This window comes from Pelobates fuscus, chromosome 3 (genome assembly GCF_036172605.1).
Source record: "Pelobates fuscus isolate aPelFus1 chromosome 3, aPelFus1.pri, whole genome shotgun sequence".
Lineage (NCBI taxonomy): Eukaryota > Metazoa > Chordata > Amphibia > Anura > Pelobatidae > Pelobates > Pelobates fuscus.
Window position 1 is genome coordinate 38472630 of NC_086319.1, and position 13051 is coordinate 38485680.

At 39.2% G+C, this 13051-nt stretch overlaps 1 protein-coding gene across 1 annotated transcript in view; it reads right to left on the reverse strand.

The window, feature by feature from the left end:
* ADAMTS20 (ADAM metallopeptidase with thrombospondin type 1 motif 20) overlaps positions 1 to 13051 on the reverse strand; it is a 215325-nt gene that overhangs the window by 4774 nt on the left and 197500 nt on the right. Inside the window, exons 33-35 of the mRNA XM_063446941.1 lie at positions 10938 to 11067; positions 6252 to 6343; positions 2167 to 2261 (exon numbers count right to left, since the gene is read on the reverse strand). Of these exons, the coding sequence (XP_063303011.1) occupies positions 2167 to 2261; positions 6252 to 6343; positions 10938 to 11067 (317 nt within the window). The remainder of the gene's footprint in view (positions 1 to 2166; positions 2262 to 6251; positions 6344 to 10937; positions 11068 to 13051) is intronic.

Genomic DNA, 13051 nt, shown 5'->3' on the forward strand with positions numbered 1-13051 from the left:
TGCAGCCTCCTGATGGTATGGGTAAGTATATGTAAGTAAATAAATAATAACAAATAATATCCACTTAAATATATTGTGACAAAACCCATATGTTGCCTTCTCAGTTCGGGGACCCATTCTAAACTTTGTTATCTGCCTTCCTCACATTCGGGATTATAAAAGTACCGAACACCGACTCATTAAGTACAAAGAAAATCGCAAGAATTAAGTGCTCTCTCTGTGTGGTCGCCATTCGTATAACTGAATGACACGTGGTGGAGAAATCGTCAGCCATCTTGTCGCACGAGAGCAGGAAGCGGGACTTGGTCGTCGAGTGTCTGGAATTCCAAGATGGACACTCGACGGCGCGAACACCAGTGAAACTATATGAACGCCTGCTTCCTTTCGCAGCAAGCCAGAAGAGATCTGTTCGGTAGGTTTGTTCGTATAGACCTCATGAACAAACATTACCAATGATCCAGGAGAACCGTTCTCCTTTTTCGTACGTTTTGGAACTCCCGAACATGACCGACCACTACCTCTAAAACTTTGGAACTATTTTTGTGCAGGCGCCTAATGAGCGGTTGGTCAAAACTTCACCCCGTTGGCGATTTGGCTGTATTTGTGGGATCTGAGCACTATTTGGACAACTTGGGCGCTCAGATCCAGGCTGTTCAGGGATGTATAAACTATGGGGGTTCCTCCACGTGAAATATGTATTATTGTGTGTTTTCTATAATTTGTCATTTTATGCTTAGTCATGGTGACATGACATTTTAGGGACATTTTGGGGGGGTGTTTATGGGAGTGTCATGGGCGTGTGTACTGTGTCCCTGTATTGTATAAAAGCAGGCCATTGAGCCTGGATTAAAGAGATCATTTTACCCCTTCATTAAGTCTAGGCTAATTTTTGGGGGATTGGGAGCTATATTAACTACTATAACCACTACTGCGCTGGGGACTTGGGAGATTCTTTGCGGATATACTAAGCTGGAGTATTGGTATCCATTACATATATACCCTATGTTCAAGGGAGGATCTACCAAATGGGCCAACCTCACCTATGTGTGGTAGATGAGAAATCGGAAATATGAATTTTTTAATGGGATACTATAGTGCCCCCATTCCGCCTCTTTGCCGATTTCAGCCGATTTCAGCCAATCCAATGCTTTCCATGTGGCTAAAAAGCAGCAATTCCGATGATGTAACCAAGGAAGGATTGGGGCAGGGCCAGCATTGACAAGCCCGGGCAGCGTTGGAAATAAGGTAAGTTTTCACCTTTTCTAAGGACACGAAGGGGGGCAAGCCACCTAAATGGTGGGTGAAACACTATAAGGTCAGGAATACACGTTTGTATTCCTGACCCTATAGTGTTCCTTTAACTAGCACAGCAGCAACCTAGCAATTAAAAAATATGTGACTAGATAATAGTATCAAGAAGAACAGAGTGTAAGAAGTTTAGCAACAGGTATTTGGTGGCAATACGACTTTGCAGCCATATTTAATAATGTACATATTTTAAAGCATCGGTTCTCTCCGAACCTTCTTGATTTCTGGTGACTTTTCCAATGGTCAAGACTCAAAGCAGGTCTCCTTACATGTTTCTAATTATTTTTTATTTGAAACATGCAGGACAGTGGCAAATGTTAACGTCTTGACACAACCCGTAAAGATAAAGTTTAAAATATTATCCACCCCATACTCACCACTGCAAGAATTCTTACAGTCTGAGCAATGTATGCATGATGGAACACTATATATGTAATTTTTAGAATTACTCTTTTGGGTATAAATCATTGCCACATTCAGGCACATTTAAAATAAAAATAAAAAAATGCTTTGATGTTGCTTTCAGCAAACCTGTTCAAAGGGACAAATTGCCCAGAGGTGGAGATGAACTAACCCAAAGCTCAGCATCAACTCCACTGTACATGTGTGTCATTTTTTTTTAAATAAATATCATGCATTGAGGCTGACTACGGGATTACCATGATTCTGTGGATACTGTAAGTTAAAGATTCTAGTGCATTGATTAAGGTCGGAATAGAAATAAATCATAATAAAGCTATATGCCAGGAAATTGTAATGCTATAGCCACTGTTTGGACTAATAGCCCCTGTTAGGGTCCTTTGTTTATACCTTTTATGTACACTACAGTACTGTTCTTATCATATTGTAATACAATACCTGTATCCATAGACTTCTGAAAAGTTGTCTGCTTCCCCTTTCACCAAAGTTATGTATTCTTTGGGGCTATCAGACTGCATTCCCGAACAGTAAACCTGTAAGAAAGGAAGAGGTTTTTACAGAACATACCTTTGAATATGGTGTGGTAAAAACATATATATCTACAAAAATACTGACAACAAATATCGACAAACAAAGATCTTAAAGGGACACTCCAGGCACCCAGACCACTTCTGCTCATTGGAGTGGTCTGGGTGCCAACTCCCACTACTCCTAACCCTGCAAGTGTAATTATTGCAGTTTTTTATAAACTGCAATAATTACCTTGCAGGGTTAACTCCACCTCTAGTGGCTGTCTATTAGACAGCCACTATAGGGAACTTCCTGCTCTATAGCACAGGAAACCTGTGCTAGAGCTTCGCTGGACATCCTCACGCTGTGTGAGGACCTCCAGCGTCGCTCAAATCCCCATAGGAAAGCATTGAAATTTATTTTCAATGCTTTCCTATGGGGAGACGTAATGCGCATGCGTGGCATTGCCGCGCATGCGCATTAGGTCTCCTCGGCCGGTGGGCGGGATCAGTCTCGCCCACCGGCTGACGGATGAACAGGGAGGAGCGTCGCGGAGGAGGAGACAGCGGCGAGGGACATCGCCGCTGCCTCAGGTTAGTGACTGAAGGGGTTTTCACCCCTTTAGTAACTGGGGATTGGTGGGTGGGAGGGAGAGGGACCCTCCAGTGCCAGGAAAATGGATCGTTTTCCTGGCACTGGAGTTTCCCTTTAACTCACCCCGCAACCCCTTCAGGACGGAGTCAATAGTGCACGTTCTGATCAAAACAAAATGTAAACAAAAACTAGAATTTGCGCTATATGTCTGTTCATCCGTAGTTCCCCTCTTTCAAATTATATGCACCCACACTTATTATATATCATTTTGTTCAGGAGAAACAGGGCTTTAATTTATCATTAACTATTCATATATGGAACATAATTTATTATGAATAAAATTTTAAAAAAATGTGAGAAAATAAGATTTTTTTTAAAATTTGCATTTCCGTCTGACATTTTAACTGTGAATGTCATAATACTGTTAGGTTTTACTGCAAAAAAATGCACATATTTGTAATCAGCGATGTGTCACGAGTACAACAGGTTTTATGTTGTTTTGGAAAGTTACAGGGTCAAATATAGAACATTCCATTTTCAAATTGAAATTTTCCAGATTAGTAATGTTACCTTTGAGACGGTGTGGTAGCCAGGAATGAGAATTACCCCCATAATGACATAGCATTTGAAAAAGTAGACAAGCCAAGGTATTGAAAGTGGGGTATGTTTAGTCTTTTTTAGTAGCATCTTAGTCACAAACACTGGCCAAAGTTAGCGTTCATATTTGTTTTTGTGTGAAAAAAGCAAAAAACGAATATTTGGCCAGTGGCTACTAAGAAAGACTGGACATACCCCACTTACAATACCTCGGGTTGTCTACTTTGGCAAATGGTATGCCATCATGGGGGTAATTCTCATTCCTGGGCTACCATACGCTCTAAAAGGCAACATAACCAATCTGGCAAATTTCAATGTGAAAAAAATGAAATGCAAGCCTTATATGTGACTCTCTAACTTTCCAAAACACCATAAAACCTGTACATGGGGGGTATGTTATTCTCGGGAGACTTCACTAAACACAAATAATATAGACCATAAAAGTGCAGTTCGCTTGTAAAAAATGCGAAAAACGTCACTTTTACTTAAAATATCATCATTGTAATACAATTTACCAGTTTGAAACACTAATATTTGAGTTCAGCGAAGTCTCCCGAGTAAAACAGTACCCCCTATGTACAGGTTTTATGGTGTCTTGGAGAGTTACAGGGTCAAATATAGTGCTTGCGAATTAAATTCTCTGCACTTTCTCCCTGTGTTGTCAGGCATGTCAATCAAATTTTAATTAATCAAATCACATAATTACGTTAAAAGATTATTTAAATATACACGTAGAATTTTAATATATATGCATTTATAGGTATTTAAATTCTACGTGTATACTAATGTAATCTTTTACGTAATTATATGTAATTATATGTATTTATCTATATATATATATTTGCGGTTATTTGTATTTTATATATAGATAGCTATATATAGAATGTCATTCTAAGTGTATTTTGTTACCGATATATATATATTAATAACAAGATACAGTTAGAATTAACTTACATATGCATATATAATTTATATTAAATTTTGTTTCAATATTTTATTTATTTATTTTATTATTTTGTTTATTTATTATTTTAATTATACGTATTTATATATAATATATATGTACATCTATTATATATATAATATATATACATATTATATATATGTAACGTCATTCTAAGTATATTTTAATATTAATATATATATAAATATATTTAATTTATTTTTACACATGTTTTATTTATTTATTTTTACTTTCCTACCAGCAGGGGGACTGTCTGATATTTTACACAGTCCCCCTGCTGGAAGATCCATAGCCAGCTATAGGGGGCCATGTGATCGCTCTTTGAGAGCGATCACATGGCCCCCGGGGGCCTCATTTGCCAGAGGGGGGCTGCCTGGGCAAATCTCAATCAGCATCTCAATCAGTTGTGTGTCCGGTGTGTCCCGGGCAACACGAAAGTCTCACCCCTGTCAACAATGAGGGTCTCATCCAATGAACCTAAGGAGCATCGTTCCGAAACTACGGGAACCAGAAATGCCGGCTATTGGTTCCCCCCTCATGTATGGATTCCCTAGAGAGTTAAGATCTTTGTTTGTCCTATATAAAGCTTGTTTTAGTGCAATACTTTACTTGTGATGTCCTGATGAAAGTTCCCAAGAGGGACTGAAACATTGACTTGCTGGAATTCATCAAATAAAGAATTCACCTGAATGAAAACCTTGGAGTGCCAGTATTTTTGTAGATATTTATGAATTTGTGACTGGGCACCAGGCATTTATTTTTTCCCTGTTGGAGTGCAAAAGTTTGGACTTGTGTGTAAATATATACACACTATACACTAATATAGTGTATATATATATATATATACACTAATCAGCCACAACATTAAATACACCAGCTTAATATCGTGTAGGTCCCCCTCATGCTGCCAAAACAGCATTGATACATCAAGGCATGGACTCCACAAGAACTCTGAACATGTCCCATGGTATCTGGAACCGAGACATTAGGAGCAGATCCTTTAAGTCCTGCAAGTTGTGAGGTGGGACGTGCTGGAGCAACAAATCCGATTCATGGATTGGATTTGTTGCTCCAGCCCATGTCACAGATGCTCAATTGTGTTTACATGTGGGGACTTTGGAGGCCAAGGCAACACCTTGAACTCTTTGTCATGTTCCTCAAACCTTTCCTCAAAAATGTTTGCAGTGCGACAGGGTGCATTGTCCTTTAGAAAGAGGCCACTGCCATCAAGGAACACCATTACAATGAAGTGGTGTACATGGTCTGCAACACTTTCTAGGTAGGCGGTACATGTCAAAGCACCATACACATGAATGCCAAGACCTTAGGTTTCCCAGCAGAACATTGCCCAGAGAATAACACTTCCTCAGCAAGCTTCCAACCTTCTTCCTATTATGCATCTTGTTGCTATCTCTTCACCAGGTAAATGACACACATTCACCTGACCTTCCACCTGATCTAAAAGATAACATGATTCTTCCAACCAGGCAACCTTCTTCCATTGCTTCATGGTCCAGTTCTGATGCTCAAGTTCCATTGGACAGGCGTCATCATGGGCACTCTGACTGCTTTACGGCTACAAAGCCCCGCCAGCAAACTGTATGGGAAACCCGGTTCACTGGTTGTCCTTCCTTGCACCACTTTTGGTAGGTACTAACCACTGCATATCTGGAACACCCCATAAGCCTTGCTGTTTTGGAGATGCTCTGACCTAGTCATCTACCCATCTCTATTTGTGCCCAAAACATTTGCATTATTCTTTGCTTGTTCCCTACATTAAACTATTGGATGTCATCAGCATATTTAACTTTGTGCCTACGTGTTTTCTTATTTACTTTGAGGAAAATAGACATCATACCTTTGCTCGTCTGTTGTTAATGTTCAGTGTATATTCTCCATCTGTGTGTAACTTACTGATTAAGCGTAATTCTTTGCAGCTTTTAAAATCACCTTAAACATTAAAGAAAAAAAATGAAATCATAATGTGTGACTCACAATGTCTACATAACCATGGAAACAACTGTAAAACTAACCAAAAACACAAATGTTATATTTAATAAATATATGAACCGTAATGTTAATTTAAACCCATGTAACGGAGTGGCTAGAACTTATATAGACAGTCCAAGCCATCAAAGGGGTCTGCATAAAATATAAATATTGAAAAGTTAAAGTAGGTACGTGCACAGTAAGATCCAACAGCATTGGCTATGTCTGTAAACAATTTGATAATTGATACATCAGTCTTGTTTTCATTACATCAGTCAGTCACTAGGGGGCTGCAAAGGACATTATATATTGTTACCACTCTCTGTCAATTCCTGAGATCACAGTAAATCCATACTCATTATCTTACTTGGAAATCAGTCTAGAACAACGATGACTAATCATTATGGGAAATGTATTTAAATGGCCCATTTAAAGCAATACAGTCAATAAAAGACAAGGTTAACACAGAGGAATTAGATGAATGCACCTTCTTATTGAAGCGATGCGTTTGTAAAAACAAACAAACCACTAAACAGCATCAGACACTAAACAACAGGATGATAAGTAAGTAAAGCTTATAAAGCCAATTGGTATATATTTCGTTATATTCAACAATGCCGACATCTTAAAAATGTATAAACAGATACTAAATGTTTGGCTCAGATGTTAAAAAAGTAACAAAATATTATGTCTGTTAAATAATAATATGCAACATTTTTATCCACTTCTTTTTCAGATGAATAGTTTGATTGTATTACCTCTTGGAGGCTGCAATTAGGACTCAAATGTTTCTCTGGCTAACATACATTTTAAGGGAACGTTCCAAGTACTATAGCCACTACAGCTTGCTGTAGTGGTTATGGTGCCAGGAGTGGCCGGGCACCCGCCTCCCATTGTAAGTAGACATACCATTTTAGAATGGTGTGAATTCTTACCTGAGGTATGGTAGGCAGGTCACCAGCTCCACTATATCCAACAAAGAGCTGGAAGTCCCTACTCTGAGCTTCCAGAACTCTCCTGAGAAAAGCCCTGCAGTGCTACCTCATTGTCTGAGAGCGCCAGGTTATCATGGAGAAACTAATGTTTATGGCTTTATTCACTCTATTGGTGGGTTATGGGTTGGGGAGTGTTTTGTTTGGTGCTGTTATAACATGCTGTTCAAGTCAGTGGAGATAACAAAAATTCCTTACGGGCACAAAATGTGTTACCGTTTTTCTGTCTGTGTCCCTTCTGTGCACTCTATTATTACCTTGTTTTAATACGTTTGATTTAATAGAACTACTCTTTTTCTTATATACATAATTTCGGTTCCTGTTTTGGAACTAAAATTGTTGTAGTGGGATGCAGTGGTTATGGTGCCTGGAGTGTTCCTTTAAGATTTGTTATCTTCGATATATTATAATTTAAACAAATTAAAGAATTACGATGGAGTGGAAGGGAGTTATAACAGATCACCCAGTGCAACAGAAACCACTTGTCCACCAACTGTTGTGATTGAGATGCTTTTGTGGTGAATTCTACCTTTTATTGAGGTGTGGAGCTTCTCTATTAGAGGATATAAACTAATTCAGAGACAGGTTTGGTCTCTAAGTAAATGCTGTATATGTCATTTAGGTTGTAATCAAAAAACTTAAAGGGACACTCCAGGCACCCAGACCACTTCTGCTCATTGGAGTGGTCTGGGTGCCAACTCCCACTACCCTTAACCCTGCAAGTGTAATTATTGCAGTTTTTCATAAACTGCAATATTTACATTGCAGGGTTAACTCCACCTCTAGTGGCTGTCTATTAGACAGCCACTAGAGGTCACTTCCTGGGTTCTAGCACAGGTTTCCTGTGCTAAAGCGTCGCTGGACGTCCTCACGCTGTGTGAGGACCTCCAGCGTCGCTCAAAACCCCATAGGAAAGCATTGAAATGATTTTTCAATGCTTTCCTATGGGGAGACGTAATGCGCATGCGCGGAATTTCCGCGCATGCGCATTAGGTCTCCTCGGCCGGTGAGCGAGATTAGTCTCGCCCACCGGCCGACATAATCACTAGGAGGAGCGTCGCGGAGGCGGAGACAGCGACGAGGGACATCGCCGCTGTCCCAGGTAAGTCACTGAAGGGGTTTTCACCCCTTCAGTAACCGGGGATTGGTGGGTGGGAGGGAGAGGGACCCTCCAGTGCCAGAAAAACGGATCGTTTTTCTGGCACTGGAGTTTCCCTTTAAGAACAACTGTGTTAGGTAAATCGATTTATATATGATAACAGCCCCATTAGCCATAAAGGACAAATTGGTCTACTAGCCATAAAGCTCATACAATGTTTTGCGATAGTCTTTATCGCAAAAATAATGCTAAACCTGTAAGTCCATCCATTATTTTAACCCGTGTTTTTCCCCTTTGTCCTGTTATTCCTGGCTAAGTTTGTCAAATTGTATGTCTATTTATTCTTTCTCATTGCCACACAGGGCTACCATCAGAAATGTTGGGGCCCCTGACACAGCTCTGTGGGCTCAACCCCAAGTCAACCAACAGGCCTGCCCCAAGTTCACCCCCAAGGAGGACGTGTGTGTGTACTGAATGTGGTGTGTGTATGGTGGATGTAGAATGTGTGTAGTGGATGCGGTATGTGTGTCATGGATGCAGTGTGTATAGTGGATGCAGATTGTACGTTTTGTGTAATATATGTCATGTTTGTGTGCATTAGATGCAAAGTGTGTGTAGTAAATGTAGGTGTGTATAGTGAATGCAGAGTGTGTGTTTTTGTAGTGGATGTAGGGTGGGCATAGTGACTGAAGAGTGTGTATAGTGAATCTAGTGTGTATAGTGAATGTAGTGTGTTTGTAGTGAATGCTGAGTGTGTAAAGTGTAGTGAGTGCAGAGTGTGTATAGTGTATGCAGTGTGTTTGTAGTGAATGCAGAGTGTGTATAGGAAACGTAGTGTGTAAAGTGAATGTAGTGTGTTTGTAGTGAATGCAGAGTGTGTATATGGAGCGTGGTTTGTTTGTAGTGAATGTAAAGTGTGTATAGTGAATGTAGTGTGTTTGTAGTGAGTGCAAAGTCTGTATAGTGCATGTAGTGTGATTGTAGTGAATACAAAATGTGTATAGGGAGTGTAGTATGATTGTGGTGAATGCAGAGTGTGTATAGTGAATGTAGTGTGTTTGTAGTGAGTGAAAAGTATGTTTAGTGAATGTAGTGTGATTGTAGTGAATGCAGATTGTGTATAGTAAATGTAGTGTGTTTAGTGAATGTAGTGTGTTTGTAGTGAGTGCAACATGTGTATAGTGAATGCAGTGTGTTTTTAGTGAATGCAAAGTGTGTATAGTGAATGTAGTGTGTTTGTAGTGAGTGCAAAATGTGTTTATTGAATGTAGTGTGCTTGCAGTGAATGCAGAGTGTGTATAGTGAATGCAAAGTGTGTTTAGTGAATGTTGTGTGTTTGTGGTGAATGCAGAGTGTGTATAGTGAATGTAGTGTGCTTGCAGTGAGTACAAAATGTGTTTAGTGAATGTAGGGCTTGCAAAATGTGTTTAGTGAATGTAGTGTGTGTGTAGTGCAAAATGTGTTTAGTGAATGAAGTGTGTTTGTAGTGAGTGAAACGTGTGTTTAGTGAATTTAGTGTGTGTGTTTGTAGTGCTGAGTGTGTGCTTGTAAGGAGGCAGTGTGTGTAAAATAAGGGGGGGGGACGGAGTATTTTTTTCATTTAGTTGTGTATATCTTTATTTTATTCCCCCGTCCCTGCTTCTTACTTTGCCAGGGAGGGGAGGGGAGAGATCACATTGTGGAGGGAGCTAACTGATGACATTTGCAGAGGGGAGGCCCAGTAGCACACACTGTCTTCCCTTTCCAGCTCCTCTTTCCAGCTAACTCTCGCGAGACCGGCCTGCGTCCTGTGTGGAGCATTGCCATGGTAACCTGTGGTAACGCTCTGACGGCCGGAGGTCTCAGTAAAGTTAGACAGAGAGCAGCTGGAAAGGAGGACAGAGTGTGCTGCTGGTCCCTCCCCTCCTCCCCCTTTGCAATGTACAGAAGCAGGGAGCCTGCAGTGCTCATATAAATAGCGAAAATCACTATATATATGTGCACATAAGGAATGTGGGGATCGGACTCCCAGAGCAGTTTGGGCCCCCAGGACCGCCCGGCCCATGTCAGCCTTTATGGTTGTCATGCCCTGATGGTGGACCTTGTTGCCACAGCTCCTCTTCTGAAAGGGTAAAATTAAACAGGGTATATGGTCTTACTGGTGAAGTCATGCTTTGGATATATTGGAATTAATGCTCAGTTTCCCAAGGATGGTTAATCTTGAGTGTCAAATATTTATTTCAATTTGTAAAATTATACTGCTATAAAAATGTGTTTCTATCTGAATACATGAAAATCTATGAGTGATAATCTATATAATATAAATGCTTTGTTATGATATATGATATAATAATTTGGTGTATTTGGTATGAACCATTGCTACATGCATGCACATTTAAATTAAATAAAGCTTTTTTTACTTTGTCGCCAGCAATCTGTTCAGAAATACAAATGATATTCTTCATATCTAATCATAATCACTTACATTTATTAGACACACATGTTCTTCTTGCAGTGGGCTTCACATGAGCTGGGCACAGGTCACTGGGAGAACCGTTTTCTGTCCTGCATTCTACTTTCCTCTGCATCATTCCAAGTCCACAAGTAACGGAACACTGTTCAGAGATTACAACCAGATGCCCTTGTTTAAATACAAAAACCAACAGGACGCAGTACCACAATTGTTATTTACTAAAGTGTGAATTGCAGGGAATTCTAAGTAAATTCAACATGGATTTATATATGTTTTATTTAGAATAACCAAACTGGAACAATTCTGTTGTATTTTCAGCTGTCTGCGGGACACTATAGTCACAAAAACGACTTTAGCTCTATCAAGCAGTTTTGGTGTACAGATCATGCCCCTGCAGTCTCGCTGCTCGATTCTCTGCCATTTAGGAGTTAAATTACTTTGTTTATGCAGCTTTGTCTAGCTCACACCTCACTACATGTGACTTACACAGCCTTCCTAAACGCTTCCTTAAACCGTCATCTAATGTTTGCACTTCCTTATTGTAAATTCTGTTAGATTTAGTAATTTTATATCTCCTGCTCTGTTATTATCTTGCTATAGACTACAGGGGTCTCCTTTGTGTGATTACAGTTCAGTTTACAGAGCAGAAGATACACATTTTAAAGTAAATAACATAGGATTGAAAATGAAAACTTTTGTTTTTCATGCAGGCTGTGTTAGTCACAGCGAGAGGTGAGGCTAGGGGTGCATAAACAGAAACAAAGGTGATATAACTCCTAAATGGCAATGTATTGAGCAGTGTAACTTCAGAGGTGTGATCTATACACCAAAACTACTTCATTAAGCTAAAGTTGTTTTAGTGACTAAAGTGTCCCTTTAACCTCTTAGTGACCAGGCCGCTTTTCAATTTTCATACAGTTAAGGACCAGGGCTGTTTTTAAATTTCTGCGGTGTTTGTGTTTAGCAGTAATTTTCCTCTTACTCATTTACTGTACCCACACATATTATATACAGTTTTTCTCGCCATTATATAGTCTTTCTAAAGATACCATTATTTTCATCATATCATATAAATTACTTTAAAGAATTTGTAAAATATGATGAAAAAAATGTAAAAAAAACACACTTTTTCTAACTTTGACCCACAAAATCTGTTACATATCTACAACCGCCAAAAAACACCCATGATAAATAGTTTCTACATTTTCCTGAGTTTAGAAATACCAAATGTTAACATGTTCTTAGCTTTTTTTTGTGCAAGTTATAGGGCAATAGGTACAAGTAGCACTTTGCTATTTACAAACCATTTTTTTTCAAAATTAACGCAAGTTACATTGTAACACTGATATCTGTCAGGAATCCCTGAATAACCATTAACATGTATACATTTTTTAAAAGAAGGCAACCTAAGGTATTTAATTTGGGGTATTTTTACTCTTTTCATGCTCTTTTCATGAAACCATTTTGCCACCAATCTATGCCAAATTAAAAAAAAAAAAAATATTGGTGATTTGTTTGACACACATAGCACTTTAAGAATACATGTACTGAGAACTTTAATGGTTACTGCCAAAGAACACCCCAATATGTGTTTAGCAACATCTCCTGAGTACAGTGATATCACCCATGTATAGGTGTGTCATGTTTTCTGGGGGCTAAAAGACCTTATTTGGAGGGTCCGCATTCCAGTTTTCCAACTTAAGTAGAAGTATAGATCAGGGTGTTGCAGTGGATGCGATATACTTGGATTTTGCCAAGGCATTTGATACGGTTCCTCACAAGGTTAGTCTTCAAACTAAAAGAAATTGGTCTAGATGATTATTCTTGTTCTTGGTTAGAACATTGGCTTAAGGATAGAGTACAACGAGTTGTCATTAATGGTACATTTTTAGGCTGGACAAAAGTGGTAAGTGGTGTCCCTCAGGGTTCTGTTTTGGGACCGCTTCTATTTAACATATTTATAAATGATCTTGAAATAGGCATTGAAATCCATGGTTTAGTTTGCAGATGACACAAAACTTTGTAAAGTAATAAAATGTGAGCAGGATATTGCTTTGCTTCGGAGGGATTTGGATAGATTGGGGGACTGGGCACTAAAATGGCAGATTCAATTTAACGTAGAGAAA